We start from the raw sequence: 19,926 nt of genomic DNA, 5'->3' as shown, positions 1-19,926 counted from the left end.
CAAAATCTGAGCAGAAGGATTAGCACAGTCAATTTGTGCTCTTTATGAATTCATGAAAACCTGAAGATTAAAAATAAAGCTGAGATTCTAATATAGCCAAAAGAAGAATGCCAACTTGAAAAGAATTATTTTAAGGACAGTAATTTCAATATTATGAAAGTAAAAAACAAATCTTATTGTCTCTCATCCACTGAAATATTTTTTTCTGAATATAGCAAAGTATAGAGCAAACATCCTACATAAAAGTGTGATAAATACATCTTGGTTAGCAATCTAATTTAAAAAAAGAGGACCACATCTTGTCTATTGCTTGTGTAGGAACTGTTTGACAGAATTCTGGACTAAAGCAGCTTGCTAAGTATGACTTAGCTGTATCCTAAGGAGCCTTAGCCATATCCTAAGGAGAAGCACAGGGCATATTTTTGGATTCTGACTTACTTGCTTACACCAAAATCTGTACAGAAATTTTTAAAGTGAGGTAGAGATAATCTGAGGGTTTTAGAGATTGTTTAAATATTAGAATAGTTTCAAATGCTATTAAAAATCAAGTGTCTGATGATAATACAGTAATTCTCATTAGAACATTTCTTAATGTGCACTGCTGGCTAGGTAATTCTTACCAGGAAAAAACCAACTCTGTGCCAGACTGGTGAACTCAACTGCTCTTCTGACAGAAGTATAATAATAGCTAATAGGACATTTGTTTTTGCTTCAAGTTATGCTAAACCAGCTGCCTATTGTCTCAAAGCACTGGATAGCTGATTTAATATCAAAGTAAGATTTCAAGTTATAGTGGTTTTATTCTTCAGTAGAGTATGACAAGGTGAGAATTGACCCTGTAAGCCTGAGTGCAGGTGTGAAGAAATGAGTTGCCAGCAAGGTGCATCCTAACAGTATTTCTTTGTAGTTTGTATGATTTCTCTCTGTATAACGAATAAACATTACTGAAAAGCAACTTCATTAGTTATAACTCATCTATTAAAGAGAAATGTTCTCAGTCTTTAATAGTGAATAACATTGAATTTGCAACAATAGAGAACAATTTTGCCAATAAACTCTCTATATGATTCTCTCAACATTTAAATAATTTACTTGACTTCTTGTTGAGAAAATAAGATATAACAATTCATATTATGAAATCACAAAAAGGCGCATCCACCCTCCTCTTTATACTCTTCCTTTAAAGACTATTGTCCCCTACTCAGTACAAAAGACTAAAGCATATCAGAACAGGCACAAGAATAGATCTGCTTCAAACTGAACCTGAGGCAGAAGAGAGTCTCTACTTTGAGGCCCAGGTAATTTACTCCTCTACAAACTTATGAGTAAAGAATGGCGTTGGACTCTCCTGTGTATTCACAGGCAGCACTGAAACTGTGTGATCCTCTACATGAAACCCCAGCTACTAGAACTGAGTCACTGACAACAATCTTGTCAGCAAGTAAGACAATGATGGTTGGAAATTCAGAATTATGAAAATCCTCATATTTCAGAGCTTTGAGTAAGCAGCAAGAAAATAGCAACACTCAGTAGATTTGAGGAGCACATTCTAGAGACTCACTGTTCAACATGTCCTCAATAACGTGGACAAAAGTCAACAGAGAGCAGTTGCTTAGCAGATTTTCAGGTGACACTAAACTGGGGGAAGCAGACACAGTAGTTAACACAACAAACAGCTGAGTGCCTACTCATGGACACCTGGGCCAACAGAAATTCACAAAATTGACTGAGGTAAAGAGCAACTGTTTACTACAGCTACAGAATTACAATAACCTAGGTTGGGAACTGACTTGTCGAAGTGCCACCCTGCCCAACCACAAACTTGGGGTTTATGGGCAGTAGGGCACTGAAGACAAGGCAACAGTGTATTATCACTAGAAAAAATGCAAACCACACACTGGGCTGTATTAGAAGGAACACAGCAACTCAAACAAAGATAGTGATTTACTTCATCTGCTTGTCAACAGTTTAAGCCTTACCTAGAATATTTTGTCCAGCCCCTGGGCCTACAGTTCAAGGAGTATGTGAGGAAACTGGAGAAGACTAAACTGAATCATCTGTAAAAATGTTTGAGGGCCCTAGACTCCTTTACTCGGTGAAGAGGTGGCTAAAGTGTCAATTCGTGTAATGGCAGCCTACAACCACCCAAACAGTAATTACGAAGACAACACTGATCAACTTTACTCGGTGGGGCTGATGTGATACAGCAAATTATAGCCAGCAGCTTTGAGGGCTCACACTTGATATGAGGCAATATTTTGCACTAAGGCATCGCAGCTGCAGAGCAGGCTTCACAAGAAGTAGGAAAACTTCAGTTCCTGGAGGTTGGCATGTGTCAGTTAAGTAGGTCAAACACAGTCATGTTTGACTGCTCTTGGTGATTGTTCTGCTTTGATGAGGAGGCTAGATTAGACAACCTCCAGCAGTCCTTTCCAACCAACATTTCCATTATGCTAAAGATACTTCAGGAAAGCCACAGAAGGATGGAGAAAAAATGAAGTACAGAAAAAAAAGTATTAAACCCAGATGACCCAAGATTCATAGATGAATTTCGGACCAGATCTAAGTAACCTTGTCATACAGAAAAGAAAGTCTAGATCACAAAATTAGGAATGAGAAAACAGAATCACCTTATCTGAAGTTAAGGATATTACCAATTTTTCACCACCATTACTGTTTTGATCAATTTCCACAAAATAATTAAGAAATTTAAATAATTTTAGTTCCCTTAAGCAATAGAGAATACAGCCTTCCTAGTAAGTTGGAAATGAACCAGTCATATTATTACACAACTCCTGGAAAACAATGTTTCATCATTGCCACTTTTCTGATTACACAGAATTTTCCTGAAAAGCCTAAAGATTAATTGACTTCTAGTCACTTAAGGGAGAACTTCCAGTACAACAAGAGAGCATGATAGATTTAAAAGAAAATATTTCACTTCCAGTTAACTTTACCGAAGGTGTGAAAGATAGAGAGCCAAGACAAGATGGAAATTGTGATTATACAATATAATTGCAGAGAGAATTGATGAAAGATTAATATTCCTTTAAAATCAGGTGTAACTTTTGAATTTATTATTCTTAATGTATAGATAGATTCTTAATGTAAGGAACTATGCATACCCCAGTAAAATTACACCTAGGTACTTTACCTAAAATTCACTATATCAAGGTGTTTCCAATTGAATATAGTCATTTAAGAAGCTGATTGGCTAAACCACTTTCTTCTTTGTTCTCTGGACACTGGGCTAGGTTACCTGTCAAATATTGGCTGCAGTTAAATATAAAATATAAAAAAATTGTTTCGATAATGGGGGCCTCACAGATTGTGAAAACACAAGGTCTGAATAGAAGTTAATTAAAAAAATACAATTTTACTTACTATAAAACATGCGTCAACTATATGGAAATGATCTGCAGTGTTAATATTATTTTTGTAACTATGTAACAAAATAAGACAATTTTTTGTATTCTCTTTAAACAGAGCTGCCATATTTTGGTGGTGATTTGCACAGTACTTTGTAGTAAATGAAATGAGCTGCTACATTTGGCACATGTCAAGGTTTTGATCTCCAGATAAGCAAATTCAGGTAATGAAATTCACATCCCTAACTCTGCAAGCTATATGACCAAGATGTTTACCTGCAGCATTTTACATAAAATAAAAATCAAGTTTTTCATGGGCACTTTGTTCTGAAACTCTGTGAATTCTCCAGCAAGCACACATTTTTTGTTATGTATACATAAATATGCTATGTATACATAAATATGTAAACAACACTGATCAGTGGAGGAGACTAGAATCGCTTAAAGGAACAAATTATCGTGCATATTTACTTTGGTCTATCATTTTAAGGCCTTTCATAAAAGAAAGATGAAATGTCAAAACTGACAGTAGGAGCAGTTACAGACACTGCAATCCTTTCTTGCCTCCATTTCTACTGCTATAGCAGGACTACTTAATCTATTCCTGAGCCACCTTCTAAATTGCTATCTATTCATAACCCTGTGTTATATAAGATCAAACAATCAGGTAGAATCCACTTCTGCATGTTCTTTAGAGGCCACAAACATTAAAGTGAGCCCACACATGACAAAAAAAAATTTAGTTAAAGAGGCTTATATACAGGAGGTCTCCACCCTAGTACCACCTAGAATTTTTCTTCTTTTGAATAATGAAGTAAAAGCCAGTTGAATAGGATGTGGCTTCATTACCTTGGGGTTTTGTTGTTCCTCTTTTTTAAATTTGTGATCTTGCTTTGCATTGTCTCTTACACCAAATTTGCAGATAAATTTTATCAACAAAAAACCCCGACTAAATTTCCGCGCAAGTTACATGTCCATTTTTTACAGTTGTGACTTGTGAAACCATGATTTTATAAATATGGGCACTCTATATTCTTACATTTTTAACTACATTTGTTGCAGCATACTGGTCGTGTAACCAGATGATCATTTTAGTAAATTACCTTTACATTCCAATACTTCTAAAAGATTGACAACATGAGGGATTTGACAACCTGCTTGCCAAAGTATTTGGTACCATAGTAGTAAATGTTTTCAGATCAATAAGACCATATTTTAAAAGAAATATGTCCTAACTGGAAAAATAAATTGCAAATTTGGGGCAGTAAAAATTAATTAAATTCTACTGGTTTTGTCACAGAGGAAATAAACCCAGACATTCACTATGGTCTATGTTATTTACAGAAAAAAAAAATGTACAGCACCAGAGTTTGATCCAAAGCTAATAAAATCTCAGCAGATATAACTGGGATTTAGGCAAGATCACAAATATAAGCATGGGATCAAACTGAGAAATAGTCAAAGACTATTAAAATGTTCCAATACTATGCATTACATTTGATTTCAACACAAAAATTCACCTTTCTAGATCTATCCATGTAAGCTCAAGAACCAACTTTATCTCAAATTAAATGTTTATTTCATACTCACTCATACAAATTCTTCAATGGTGAAGTTAAAATAGCCAGCACAGAGATCAGACTATTGCAGTGGCTATGTATTTTATAGATCTTGAGATTTCTGTCTTTGTGTGGATTCAGAAACTCCTGCACAGAAGTACAAATTGACCAGAGCATATCTTCAGTGGACATCAAAATTGCTGCAATATCAATTCTGTAGGAAAAAAAGCCCAAGAATAACATTACTTAAAACATCTTTACAGTGGTAAATTCCAATTAATCAGACATTTTCTCTGACAGGATAAAACACCAAAATCATAGCATGGACTTTTTAAATTTGCTCTTCAGCGACACAGAAAATCTCCACCCACTACTCTGTAAAAATCAACTCTTTCACAGAGAAGTTGTTACTGAAACTAGTAAAAAGAAGACTTAAAAATTTGGAAATGTCCTTTCTGAAAGGACAGTGTCACTAGGCATGAACAATTTACTTCCTAAACTACAAGTAAATAAATATGAATTTTGTTTTCTTCTATTAAAATGTACCTCCTATTTTCAAATCCTGATGGGGCAAAAAATAGGAACAAAATAACTTAATCTTCAATTTTCAAAACTAACTCCATGCAACACTGTACAATGTGGAACATTTCTGAGTCAGTAATCTATTACTTGTTGACACTGGTTGGCAGAGCGCCACATGTCATTGGCCCAAACAACAGCAAGAACCCAAACTACAACAACACAACAGCTATGACATACAATACAGAGGAAACGTGAATAACACAAAAAATATGGGAGGTATGAGGTTGGACTTTAGAAACTACTTAAGTACCTAAAAGCCATGGATGCACTTGTGATCATATGCATTTTTAAGGATCATGTTATTTTTGAAAAATCTAGGGCAAACACATGTAAACAGACATTTGTCCATATACATCAGTTCTCTACCATTTGAAGAACCACTGGGAGAAAAGATAACCCCACAAACTACAACAATATTTTAAAAAAACATGTAAAGAGTTTGTAATAAAAATATGTTGAGTATTTTTTTCATTTATTTATGACTGGATAGTTCAATCTACTTAGTGAAAAATTCAAGAATCACACTAACAAATATACAACTTTTCTACAAAATGACAACATAAAAAGTTTTTTCTTGTTCAGTAGTTTGAAGTAAATTCATATAGAATTGACTAGTATGACACTCAGGTAATATTACATTTTCATATTTCATGGAACTTTTTCCCCAAAAACATTTCCAGGCAAGTTTTCAGAAAATTTCTTTGTACCAAAAGATACAGAACAGCCTGATTACAGTGAGTGATTGCAGGAACAGAGCACACAAATAGGTACATAGTATAAAATTTCGGGTTTTTCCTACCCATTTTAAGAATGTGATCTTGTGCAAGTTACTTGAGCTTTCATGACAACACTCCTTTTCATAATAAAACTCGAGATGACAGCACATAACTCTCAGGTCACACAGAGCATGGACCTGGTAAGTGTCTCTAGCCCTCTAAAACAGCAAACTCTTTAACTCTTCTAGGTGGTGCTGTGCAACAGTACTAAAGGCAATGGCCAGAAATTGTGCACAGGAAGTTCCACCTGAATATGAGGAAGAACTTCCTTACTGTGTGGGTGACCAAGCACTGGAACAGAGTGCCCAGAGAGGCTGCGGATTGTCCCTCATTGGAGACACCTAAGAGGACTCTCTGGACTTGGCCTTGTGCTATGTACTCTGGGACAGCTCTGCTTGAGCAGGGAGGTTGGACCAGATGACCCACTATGGAACCTTCCAACCTCACCCATTCTGTAATTCTGCATGATTCTGTTAGGAGAAGTACACCTATTTATTCAAGTACACCTAAAACAAGACATTGGATAGAAAGGACAAAAGTAGGGTTAACTTCCACTTGAAGACACCTGCTTTAGTATTTCTCAAAAAGACCATACTCTCTGGCAAAACATAAGAATTGCAACAAGAAAAACTTCCAATTTTTTATTTTTTAAAATGACAGAAAAAGGAATAGCTTCTTTCTCCTCTCTCCTTCTACACCACTGGCATCATTCTGACAAATGTTTTGATGTGACCTTGTAGTTCTTTCACTTGAAAAGTCCTATAAAACCACAAATTCTAGAGGAACTCATTAAATTTTCTTAAAAAATCAACAGCTTGATTTCTAATCCTGACATTGTCAATTCTATCCACATTTTTGGTTGCATCACCAATCCTCTATGAACTTTCATTGTGAGGCTTTCAAACCAATCAAGCAGTTTATGGAACAATTTCACAGAGTTGAGAGGCCTTCAATTCTGCCCAGTTTGCAATATAACTACCAAATATATATACAAAATAAATTTTATTAAAACAAACATCAAAATGCATAGATTTGGTCTGTCCCCTCTGCTGTGTTCATTAACATTGAAATTTGAATCAAAGCAGTAAATAACAGAAAACTAACATTTACTTCTCTAATCCATCAAAATGGTGTATTAAATATACAACCATTACCTGATTTGTGGTGTTCTTTTGTAACTGGGACACACCTGACAATATCTGGAGGACAGAATATCCAAAGATCGCTCTAGTACATCTGTAAGAATCTCCTGGGCTGTCTTTGGAGGTAGAATGGTCCATAGATCATGATGAAGAGCACAGCAGAAGTAATGCCACATTTGGACAGAGAATGAGCATCTTTCCCCCTATCAAAACCACCACACATTACATAACAAAAACACTCATTCCAAAATGTCAATTTAACTCTTACAGGTCTATTTAATTAAATCTGAAAGGAAATAGCTAAAGAGTTCCAGGAATAGGATGGCCAAAAAATGGTGCTTGAAAAGATGTGAGACATCTTTATTTGCAAGGAAACACATGTTGAATTTCAGTCACAAAATTACAGTGTTGCCACAAAATAAAACCACAGCATTTGAACTTTTATATCCTGAATTATATTCTTTTATATTCTCAAAACCCCTAATGTTGTAAGTTTAGTTTCAAAACATAGACAGTATTCTGTACACAACAGAATAGTCAGATAAACTTAACATAGCAGTTTCTTTGTCTGCAAAGAAAATAATTATTTAAATTATTTAATCATATGTATTTACCCAGATGCAGAAATGCTATGTGTAACCATGACTATAAAACCTTGGTTATTTATAATAGATATGCAAAAAGAGAAGAGAAGAGAAGAGAAGAGAAGAGAAGAGAAGAGAAGAGAAGAGAAGAGAAGAGAAGAGAAGAGAAGAGAAGAGAAGAGAAGAGAAGAGAAGAGAAGAGAAGAGAAGAGAAGAGAAGAGAAGAGAAGAGAAGAGAAGAGAAGAGAAGAGAAGAGAAGAGAAGAGAAGAGAAGAGAAGAGAAGAGAAGAAGAACTGAACTATTAAACTGACAATGTAAGATATCCAGATTGCTTTACTAAGATATTTTTTCCTCTTGTAATTTGGATGTATTGAAAACAAACATTTTCTGGCAAGGAAACATCATTGGCATTAATATTTCATTGTCTAAACAGATCTATCCCATTAAGACACAGAAATAAATATGCAGGAGTCAAAATCACAACAGTTACTCCATAATAATTCTAAAAATTACCCAGGAAATATGTTTCACGTTTAAATATTTCAACTAATATCTATTCAGTAAATAGCATTATCATGAAGCTTTTTGAGAACAGAGACTTCAATCTTCAGTTCCCACATCCCAAAGGAACGGAGAAATATTTTAAGAATTTTTTTATATTTTAGCATTATTAGAAATATAAAATAACCCCCCAATTTTTACAATGCTTTTAGAATTTGATAGGCATTCTTTAACAATAAAATAAAAAAATAATCTGGCTTCTTTTTAAATATATTAGCATGAGCATTCATAGATTATTGGAAGTTGTCACTATTTGGATTTCCTCTGACATAATATTTGAAGTGCATTTTATATTAAAAACTGGCAAAAATTATGACAAAGAACAAAATAAACAAGCTTGTTGACAAGTTTTACTTTTTAACTCTGTAATTATAAACACAAATTGTTTCACTTTCTCTGCTTTGGTTTATTTAAGCAATAGCTCTTTTCCCCTTTTTTAGTATTTTACCTCCTCTGCAGAAACAACAATATCACTGAAGATTTAAATGAGATTCACTCCTCTTTTCTGACCTGTGTTTCTATTTGTTGCCATTTCTGGACAATTCCTGAATAACTGATAAACACCTGCTATTTTTGCAGGCTTCATATAATAAAAACAGATGTGAGCTTTTATTTAGCTTAAATATGAGGAAACAAGCAGCTGTTTTATTACACAAGCCACTCAGCATCACCTCTGAACAGACAATTCTTTATTCTTTGCCTGTTAGAAAACCTAAGTTGCCACAGCTACAGCAGATGTCTGCTACACTAAGAGCTTCATTCAAAAACATAATCTGAAGAGCTGGCCCAGTGGCGCACTCTTCCTGCTGAGCTCCTGCGCTGGAAGAAGCCACCTCTCACTGCTGGAAGCTTCGGCAGGGAATTGCCTCTGTAACAAGCAATAGATCCTAATCCAATCTCTTCCATTTAGGATGCTTACAAGAGATCAACTGAAGTAACATCTGCTCTGCAGAATGCCTCCTCCAGGAACTCAGAGTGGATCAGAGTCCAGCCTTGGGCCATCTCCCATGGACCAGTAAAAAGAGGAGCAATGATGTAAAATTATATACTTTTCATCTCAAATCCTGTAAACATACAGAGCTGAGACACCAGTTTTCCTCACTCCACCTACACACATCAGTTCTGCTCAGTAATGATAAAACTGTTTAGCTACTCCATATTCTTTCTTGTTAGACAACTGTTTCTCCATGGTAAAGTTACTGGATCACCAGTAAACAAGACGCAGCACCATAGGCACTACAGACAATGAAGATCATATAATGATTCAGCAGTTGCCAAAACCCACTGCCTCATCATCTATCATTCAAACAAAACTGAAAAGTTTATTCACTTGCCTTTGAGAGATGGACATTTTGATAAATTACTCTATGGTTTGTATGCCCTGTCCAGCACAGATTTTGTCACTGACTGAGCAGCTTCTTATATGGTATCTGTAGATTACATGTATCAGATGGAATTTTTTCTCATGTAAGAATTCTAGAAAATGCTTAACAGAACACACTACTTGTCTCACACAGAAAATTATATAAGGAAGGACAAGACTTCGTCTCCAAGAGATCTCAGGTATTATTGATTAAAAATCCATATAATACTTGACCCTGCAATTAAGTGAAAATAATTTCAAACAGTGTATGTCAACCATGTTTGTATTTAACTAGGATGAAGGAAAAAGATCCAATAAATGAAATCATTATCTTAATTTTTTTTTATAGAATTGTTAGGATTATAGCTATAGATCAGACCCATTACTTCAAGATACAAGTCAAATGGCACTGGTTATTTCAGAAACATATTGCTGAATGCTTTAGGTAACTATATTGACCATCTTTCTTTGTTTCACCCTTTACTAACAAAAAGTAAAAAGGTTTTTATTGAAAATAAAAATCAAAGAATCAGATACAAAATTTTCCAGAAAAAGATCTTCATATATCACACTTTCTAAAAGAAGTGTAAAATTCTTAGAGATTAAGGTGATGGTGTCCTCTTTACTGAGTTCTATATAAGTGCTTTGACACACAATAAATATTTTATGAAGTAAATCACACAAACACGCCATGATAACAATCTATCTCATCTTTAAATTACTATGTTTTCCTACATCATTTCTAAATCGACACCTGCCTGGAATAATAGATATTTCAAAGTAGTACATTCCAATAATCCTTATGTAAAAACAATGCTGATCTCATGCTTCTGATTAGTCAGTGAGCTGACAAACACTAAAACACATTCTGTAAAAAGGAGCCATAGTAAACTTAACCTCACACCTCGTAAAAAGCTTTGTAGTCATCCCAGCAGTGGCTCTCAGCATCCTGTAAAATGCTTGTAGCACAAACTCTGATGCAGTAGTTCGTAACTTGAAACTGGAGAATGTTGATGAATTCCTGACATTTTTGGATAGGCACTAGGAATAGGGGTCTGTTTAGAGAGAATCATTAAAAAGACAATGAATGAAAAGCTATGCACTAAGAGGTAACAATCCCTAGTATTGCAAATAGTTTTTATTGGTACATATCAATCATTCATTTCCTCTTGGTCTTGAACCTAGCATTCAGATTTGCAAATTTTTGTTTCAAAAGTTCTCAAAATATGTATGCTTGTCTATAAATTGTCATTTAACCAATCACTGAGAAATAAATTACTTCATCCTATTTTCTGAGACAAGTACATTCGACATTCACTTATTTGGCGTTTTCAATTGCAGCATTCTTGCATCAACAATTATTACATCAGCACTGAGCATGACAAAAAACACATAAGCACAGAGTACAGAGATTGCTTTTGGTAGATATGTACTAAAACTCTTTGATAATACATCTGAATAGAATTACTGAGCAGTATTTTAGGTCAGACTTTCCACTCACAGAGATACACTTCATGCAAGAGACAGTAAAACATCAGAGGGAAAGCAGCTCAACAGTGCAGATAGCCTCTCAAAAATCATACATTTCTTAGAAATTGTGCTACTTCAGGGTCCCTCCCCAAAAACACTGTTTCTACTTTTAAATTGCACATGGCTGGAAATATGTGGACCAATAGACTCCTAGCACCTTAAGACAAAATCTCCTAAAAGCAAGTGCAGCTATATTTCCTCCCAGGTCAAACACTGCCTTTGACTTTACACTCCTACTTCATATCTGCTTTAATTTTTTTCTGCATGTAATAACAAACTAAATTATAAAACTACAATGTATTGTATGCATTATATTGTATATATTTCTTCACATGTCTGAATACACAGGGTGTTAAGAAAAAGAACAGAAATGTACTTTTATATTGTCCTCTATGATTGCTATGTCCTGAACCAAATCTTAAGAAAATTAGGCATTATAAAGGTCAGAAAAGGAAATCAAGCCCCTAGCACTTTATATGACAGCAGAGTACATTCAGTGCCCTGGACAATCCTATTTTCTCAACATTAATAATTAAAAAAACCCGAAATGCAAATCAAATGCAGATCCTACACATAAATAATTTGTCTTGCAATGGCTGGTGCGGACTATCAGGTTGATTCAGGTATTTCCATATAATAGTACACATACTACATGTGCTAAAAAATATGATGCAATTTGGAAAACTACCAGCACACTGTATCACCAAAATGGAATGAACTCTCATATTATTTACATTTGAACTAAACATTTTAAGTAAAAAGGACATACTTTTTGCTTGTTTCTCTCATTAAGTTGCTGTACATTGTAAAATGCTGAAAGACATATATCGCCGTGGAAAGGGCAGCATACAAATCTTGCAGAGGAGCCTTCAATGGAACGTCTTTGCTTTTCTCCTCTAGTCTTGCCAGAACAGCTGTTGCCACTTTACTGCAGGCCTCTACAAAGTTTGCTCTAATTTCCTGAAGAGAATCATCTCTGCAGGCCAGAGCCAATGGAAGCAATGTGTCGAGTTCTTCCATGATGTCAGAACAAAACTGAGAGAAATAAATGTGGCACCAAGTTATTTGTATTCTGACAGTACTGCTTAATTTATGCACGCTGGGGTCAGATTGTTGAATAATGAAATTGGCATGAAACATAATATATTGAATCAGCGTTACAAATATTTTAATCTCTTAAACAGAAGAGTAACATTTTTTAAAGTAAATTAAATATTCTTTCATTCCTTCCTGCTTTAAAGCTGCATATTCTATACTAGAGGAAAAATTAAAACCATCTTATATGCTAGTAATCATTCCTTTGGTTTTGATGTCACTAAACGTTCATTCAAAGCACGAGGTTAATTCCTGGTAAATAATGATAATTTTCTAAACTAATAAGTTTTGAAAAATACACAAACACATTTCTTAACACTGGATTTGGAAAGATATGTGTCATCTCTTCATAAAGTCATACATTAATCTCCCTAAAATTATCTCCCCAATGCTCCTGTGATATTTCAAGCAAGCATTCATTAACAGCATTCCAAATCTGCTAGCATAGTTGCAGATCTTACTAGAAAAAGTCTTTCAAACATACCTTTCCTTATAAAAGGAATTTAATTAATAAATGACCGTTCAGCCAAATCAAATAACTCAAAATTGGTTTTTTTTACTGGTTATGCCAATTAGTTGAATGGCATGTCTAATGATATGAATACAGGAAATCCTTCTATAGCCATATTTCAAAGCTTTTGACATTTTCCCATCTAACCACTTGGTAACAGAGCAGATACTAATCAGAATGCTTTAGAACTTTTTGTCTGAAAAAAAATGCCAGTGAAGTTTAAAAGGTAATTCTTTCAAGTACAAACTATGGGCTATTGTATAAAGCTCTGTTCAGCTTCACAATGTAATGCCTCTCACTTTCTTCTTAATTCCATTTATATAAGATATAGAATATTAATAGTACTGTAAGTACTTCAAAGTGTAGATGGCAAACAGTCTTGGCATTCTGTCTCCCTTCAAACTTCAGATCTTTTGATACCTGCCTTAGCAATTCGTTTTGGTTGCTCCTCCTGTTGGACTGCTCTGCAGGACTCCCTCATTTGCTGGTTGTTTACAAGACTCATTGCACAGCCTGCAGCTGAAAACTCTTCTTTCTGCTCATGTTGAAGAATTTTAGATGAAAAATCCTCAATTGCTATTGTTATACAGTGAGCCACAGAAGAAGACAGGTCTTTAAATGCATTTCTCCAGCCAAAACTCAGTAAAATAGGCTGAAATACATATTAAAATTAGATAACTCCAAAGTCATTATTGAGTGTTAATATAATCTGAAAATTAAATGCACATCCATAATTAAATTACAGGACACCATCACATTTTGAAATTATTTAAATAATTTAAAATATAGTCCTCCAGTGTTGAAATCATACTAAAAGTAGTATTTACACTCAACAAAATGCATAGCAACATGAAACATGTCATCAAATTTTTCCGAAAAAATAAATTCCTGTTTAAACAAAAGAGCTTTTATAAAAACATGCTTAATCTTTACTTAATTTGTAATCTTTAACAGACTCTACTTTAATAAGTGAAAGAATTCATAGGAATTTTCAATAGTAATAATAAAAAGTAATATAGCAACGTATACCCTGTAGCAATTTTCACTGCAAGTTAACAACTGGAAGTTACAAACCATGAATCTCAATGCGAAACCCTTAAGAGGAGCTGGTTTTAACACAGCCACACTGTATTTCACTTCTCTAGAACTGGATTTAGAAAAGATTAAAATGTTTAAATAGAGATTTGTAGTTTTAGGCCAAGGCTGGCTTTAGCTGTGGTTTACATCAGTTCCTTGCCTTCTTTAAACAGAGACTTCTGCAGTAATCTGAAGTGTAAGAGTTGCCATAAGAAGACACAGTAGGACATCATTATTTTTTGACTTATCTGACTTTGCATTGCTCTTATGATTTATATCAGACTTAAACCTTTCCAGATATGGCCATTTGAGAATTGCACCACTGTAAGAGATATATTTTAATGACATAAGATGATGTTCAGTAAATATCTCCACCATGAGGGCACAGTAGGAAAATAGTAAAGACAGATTTCTAACTACTCCTGCAGCTATAATACTACATTGGAAGAGAATGAAGGGCTACAAAGTAAAGCCCTTCCAGTTTACTTCAATTTAAAAGTTATGTCCTCCTTCCTTTCCCTTTTCCCACTAGCAACATCCAGCTCTTGTAAGCACAGGGGAAGCCCCCATGGATACACACTTTTGCACTCCCTCAATTTTTTAATGGGGATCAAGTACATCCCAATCTACCTAAAATATTCTTCTTTGTAATACATGTTAATTTCACACATCAATCCAAAGAACATTTTTAAAAACTTTCAGCATCAAAATCAAGCCATTAAGAAATTAAATTCCACTATTATAAAATATGAGACAATTAGAGCATTTATGTGCCACAAAATCAACAATAAAAATGTGTTTTGTAGTAAATGGGAGCCAGATAAAAACAATCTTGTATGTACATTCTACAAAGCACAGTGCTTATTACACAGAGTTTGCTGGCATCAGAAAAACTAGACATTATATGACATCTATACCTCTAGGAAGAACCATTATGATAAAATTCTAAAAACTTAATAAATCTTCTTTAAGGTTGAGATTATATGTATAATACTAAGAAACCTATCATATTTAACAAATTTTTTTCCATTTTGTTAACAGTTTTTTCCGCTAATAACTACTAAATACCAACCACGTCTTTGAACGCCATTTTATTCCATCTAAACTGAAACTTTGCACATACAAGTAATCATAGAAGCTGAAGTAATGAAACTACAGCAATAGGTGTTTATAATGAACATGGTGAAAGCCTACACTGGAGACACAAAAGAAAACCCCATACAAAGTGTGCGACTCTTTTCATACTCACCTCTTCTACCTGAAGTAACTGTTCAGGGAGCACGCTGGTTTCATTTGCTCTAGTTTCTCCTATTAAAAGCTCCCCACTAGCTCTCTTCAGAACTCCTGCACAGTATGACAAAAGAGATCAAAGTTTGGATTAATTCTGCAGAAAAGTCAGCAGCCTTCAACATCTTCTTATATATCAATATGAAGCATAAAAATACCCTCAAGAAGATGTAGGGGAATTTTAATGTTATAATAGAGTCAAATTCAAGTTATATACAGTTTCTTCTACATAAGACAATGAAATCAACATCTGGTGGTACTTGTACTTTATACAAATGCACATATAATGCGTAAAATATGGTTTGTTTTGTCATTAATGCATTTTTATACTGATTGTGAAGTCATCTCTTCTTAAGGAGAATAAATAACACTAGATCAGCTGTATAGAAATTAATTTCTCCTCTTTGTTCAAAGAATTATAGCAATTGAACACTAATATATTTTTATAGTTTGGAAACACCAATACAATAAGAATAAAAAGACAGGTAATTAGTACAGATATTATAAGCAAAATAATGGCTTATAAAAACATAAATAACAAGAGAAGCTCCTTAAGAAGGGCTGGTACAAAGCTTACTCATAAATCTTAAGAGGGATACTTAATGGGATATTGCCCCAGTTTTGTCAAGGTCAAACCAGTATCTGGGGTTGATATCACTTTTCTCAGTGATTCAAGAAATCTGGGTTCCTGAAAGGTACTGATGATTCCACTTCCAAGTGATACAAGCACAAATGGAGGTGCTTGTCGGGGATTCGAAAATCAAGGCAGCCTTGGCTGCAATGACCATGACATAGTGGAGCTCCAGATCCTGAGAGCACAAAGGAGGGTAAAAAGCAAATCACAGCCCCAGGCTTCAGAAAAGCAGACTTTTGCCTCTTCAAATATGTGCTTGGAAGAGTCCTGTGGGATAAGGCCCTAGTTAATGGGAACAAGAAATGTGATTAAAATTCAAGTATCACCTCTGCTAATCTCAAGAGAGCTGAAAAAAAAAAACTGCAGAAAGCCTGCATGCATGAACTAGAAGAGCCTAGCCAAACTCAAACACAAAATGAAGCATACAGAACATGGAAGTAAGGATGGGTAACCGGGGAGGGACACATAAATAACTTCTGAGCATGGAAAAAGTTACGGAAGCTAGAGCTCAAATGCAACTAATTTGGCCAGGGTTGTCAAAGACAAGAAGGGCTTCTCTAAGTACACAGGTGATAAATGGAAGACTAGAGAAAACATGAGCCCATTGCTCAACAAGATGGGGGACCTGGTAACATAGTTATGGAAAAGGTTGAGATAATGGATGTCTTCTTCAACTCAGTATTTACTATCAAGACCAGCCTTCAGGAATCCCAAACACCAGAGACCAGGAGGTAAGCTTGGAGCAAGGAAGATGTAGTCTAGGTGGAAGAGGATCAGGTCTGAGAATAACTAAGCAAACATACTGAAATCCTTGGGCTCTCCTGGGATGCATGTCCTGGGATGCACCCACACCTAAGTGTGGAGGGAGTTGCCAGAAGTCATTGCAAGGCCACTCTCAATAATTTTTGATCAATCATGACAACTGGGAGAAGAGTCCAAAGGCTAGAAGAAAGCAAATGTTATTCCTATTTTCAAAAAAGGGCAAGGAGGAGGACTCAGGGAATCAGAGTCTTGTCAACCTCACTTCAACCCCAAGGAAGGTAACAGAGGCATTTCCACGTACATTACAAAGAATTCATCAGGAGCATTCACATGGTTTCAGTAATGGGAAGTCATGCTTGGCCAAAGCATAATAAAATTCTATGAAGAAATGATTGGCCTGTTTTCTACATGGACTTCAATAAAGCCCATAGCATCTTGTCCTCTACCATTAGATCTTGTTAGAGGACAAGATGCAGACAAGATGTGTGGACCGGACAAATAGTCAGAAAGGTGAGTTGAAAAGTGGCTGAATAGCCAAGCCCCAAATGCAGTGATCTGTGGCACAAAGTCTAGTTTGAGGTCAGTAATTAGCAATCTATCTCAGGGGTCAATACTAGGTCCAATCCTGTTTAACATATTCATTAATGATCTGGATGATGCAGTACAGTGTCCCCTCAGCAAGTCTGCAGCTGATATCAAACAGGATGGCAGACGGCCCTGGTACCAATCCAGAAGGATCTCAACAGGCTGGAGAAATAGGCACATTAGAACCTCATAAAGTCCAAGAAGCAAAGCCATGCACCTGGGGAGGAACAAACCCCAGGTGGTGTGAACCTTTGCATAAAAGGACCTGGGGGTCCAGAAGAACACGAAGTTGAACATAAGCTGGCAAAAAGGTTGATGGTATCTGATCTGGATCAGGCAAAGCATTATAAGCAGGTCAAAGGAAAATATTCTTCCTGTCTGCTCAACGGTGATGAGCCCACCTGGAGTGGTGTACAGTTCTGGGTTACTCAGTACAAGACAGACATGAACATAGCGGAGAGTGTCCAACAAAGGGCCATGAAAGATGACAAAGGGAATGGAGGACAGGCTGAGAGCACTGGGAGTGTTAGCCAACAGAAGAAAAAGGGCAGGGCAGGATATTTCACTAATGTATATAAATACCTGAAAGGAGATTTCAAAGAGGTCAGAAATCAGTTTTCCACAATGACAGGGCCAGTGGTCACAGGCCCAAACAGACACAAAGCCAGGAGGTTTCCTCTGAACATCAGGAAACGCTTTTTTTGCTGTGAAGGTGACCAAGCACAGTAAGGTTGTCCAGAGAGGTTATAGAATCTCCATCCTTGCAGATACTCAAAAGCTATCTGGACATAATTGTGGGCAATTTGCTCTAGAGGCCTTGATTGAGCAGCGATTGTTGGACAATACGAATACCAAAGCTCCCTTGCAACCCCAACCATTTTGTGATTCTGTGAGAGAATAGAACAAAGAGATACAAGGATAACACCAAACAATATGTATTTTAAAAATCTGTCTTGTAGCATAAACAAGACTGGTGCAGATATTCCTAAAGTAATGTACATTATATAAAATTAAAAGAGGTTTTAAATGACCAGGTGCTACCAAAGCATTGTCAAAGATTATCTCCCAGGCATAACCTTGGAGGTCTTCAGTGATCTGAAGCTACCAGCAGTACATGGCCAAGGTTTAAAGAGCTTTTCTCTGTGAAATTTCCAGCATTGGATTTAATTTATCCAAAGTGGATTTAAGCTTTCCCTTAACTGATTTGCATTCTGAAAATAAACACTGTTTTTCATACACATATACAACATTGTAGAGTTTTGATTTTTTTTGGTGGGGTTTCTTTGTCTATTTTTTTTTCCCAAACATTTGGAGTTTTTTTCCCAAATACCATTTTTGTTTGCATTTTCCTAAGACATTGACAGATTTAAGCTGGTTTAAATGAAAGATAAAATGGTGGAACATAAAATCAAGAGATATTATCCAGGCCATCCAACTCCCCGCTACTCATCATTATAGACAATACCAGAAACTTATTGGGTTTTCCCCAGCATGTTTTAATGTATTTTATGATAAAGTTTCTAAAAGTTTTCTTTAGAAATTGGTCCAGAATTTAAAAAACCCAGCTAATAGTCTAACTGACTGGATATTTTTCCTATTTTCTATTTTGTGCTTTCTACCTTAAATTTACCTTTTCTTCCTTTCAATTCTCCTTTTTTATAGATATAACATCACATTCTATCTATAAGCACAAGTAAGCTTCTATACATTCATATTCTTCTATTATTATCACCACTTAGACCTACTATTTATAACTTTTTATGCGAAGACTTCAAAGAAAACCTTAAACATTTAAGCTGAAATCCTTGTGTATTCACAGAATTGCTGCCTTACCTGTTAAGAACTCATAGCTGAGATAAATAGGTATCTAGCTGATGGTAGATTTTTGACTCCAGAACCACAGGCAAAGAGCCAAATGATGCTTACACCCACACCAGTCATTTAACAGGCTCCTTCATTATTAAATTAACATGTTCTACTAGATTATCCCACCTCCTTTTCTAATTAACAGTCTGGACACTCCTGCTTTATACTCATATGCATCTATGCATGTGCATTTAGGCTTACACACATCAAAAATTTCACTGGTCTTCTCAAAGAAGCCCCAGGTTCAAGTCTCCCATATTTTACTGACTTCCTTCGGTTTCTCAAATTTTTGCTTTCCCCAGATCTCATCTGGGTATGGCTGGCTAAGGCCATCTTCTTCTTTGATTTAACCTCCAGCTAGCAAGGAGGTTAAAGCAGCAAGAGCCTCAGCTCTTCAGATGCTACTACAACCTTCCTCTCAAACACAATTTCCACAGAGACAGATAACAAATTACACCCTTCCTGTCCTGCGAACTCTTCACTTGTGTGAGAGTGGAAGGAATGCTTGCTCAAAATGTTTTGGAGGTGTGTGTGAGGGGAAGAGGCAGGTCAGGCCTTGTTCTGGTGAGGCAGAACATTGCTCCACATACTCCACCCCGCAGAGCCTGTATCCCAGCCCCACAGTGGCCACCAATCCCTGGC

The 19,926-nt window shown here is 35.7% G+C and overlaps 1 protein-coding gene across 4 annotated transcripts in view; it reads right to left on the bottom strand.

Moving 5' to 3' along the window:
* KIAA0825 (KIAA0825 ortholog) overlaps nucleotides 1-19,926 on the bottom strand; it is a 238,460-nt gene that overhangs the window by 141,223 nt on the left and 77,311 nt on the right. For all 4 annotated transcript variants that reach the window (XM_030968121.1, XM_030968120.1, XM_030968119.1 and 1 more), the window contains 6 exons: nucleotides 15,400-15,494; nucleotides 13,498-13,725; nucleotides 12,237-12,502; nucleotides 10,842-10,992; nucleotides 7,440-7,630; nucleotides 4,959-5,141 (listed from right to left, as the gene is read on the bottom strand). In XM_030968121.1, coding sequence (XP_030823981.1) covers nucleotides 4,959-5,141; nucleotides 7,440-7,630; nucleotides 10,842-10,992; nucleotides 12,237-12,502; nucleotides 13,498-13,725; nucleotides 15,400-15,494 — 1,114 coding nt within the window. The remainder of the gene's footprint in view (nucleotides 1-4,958; nucleotides 5,142-7,439; nucleotides 7,631-10,841; nucleotides 10,993-12,236; nucleotides 12,503-13,497; nucleotides 13,726-15,399; nucleotides 15,495-19,926) is intronic.

The sequence above is a fragment of the Camarhynchus parvulus genome, chromosome Z, assembly GCF_901933205.1.
Source record: "Camarhynchus parvulus chromosome Z, STF_HiC, whole genome shotgun sequence".
In the NCBI taxonomy this organism is placed as follows: Eukaryota; Metazoa; Chordata; class Aves; order Passeriformes; family Thraupidae; genus Camarhynchus; species Camarhynchus parvulus.
This window is presented reverse-complemented; position numbering and strand designations above follow the sequence as displayed.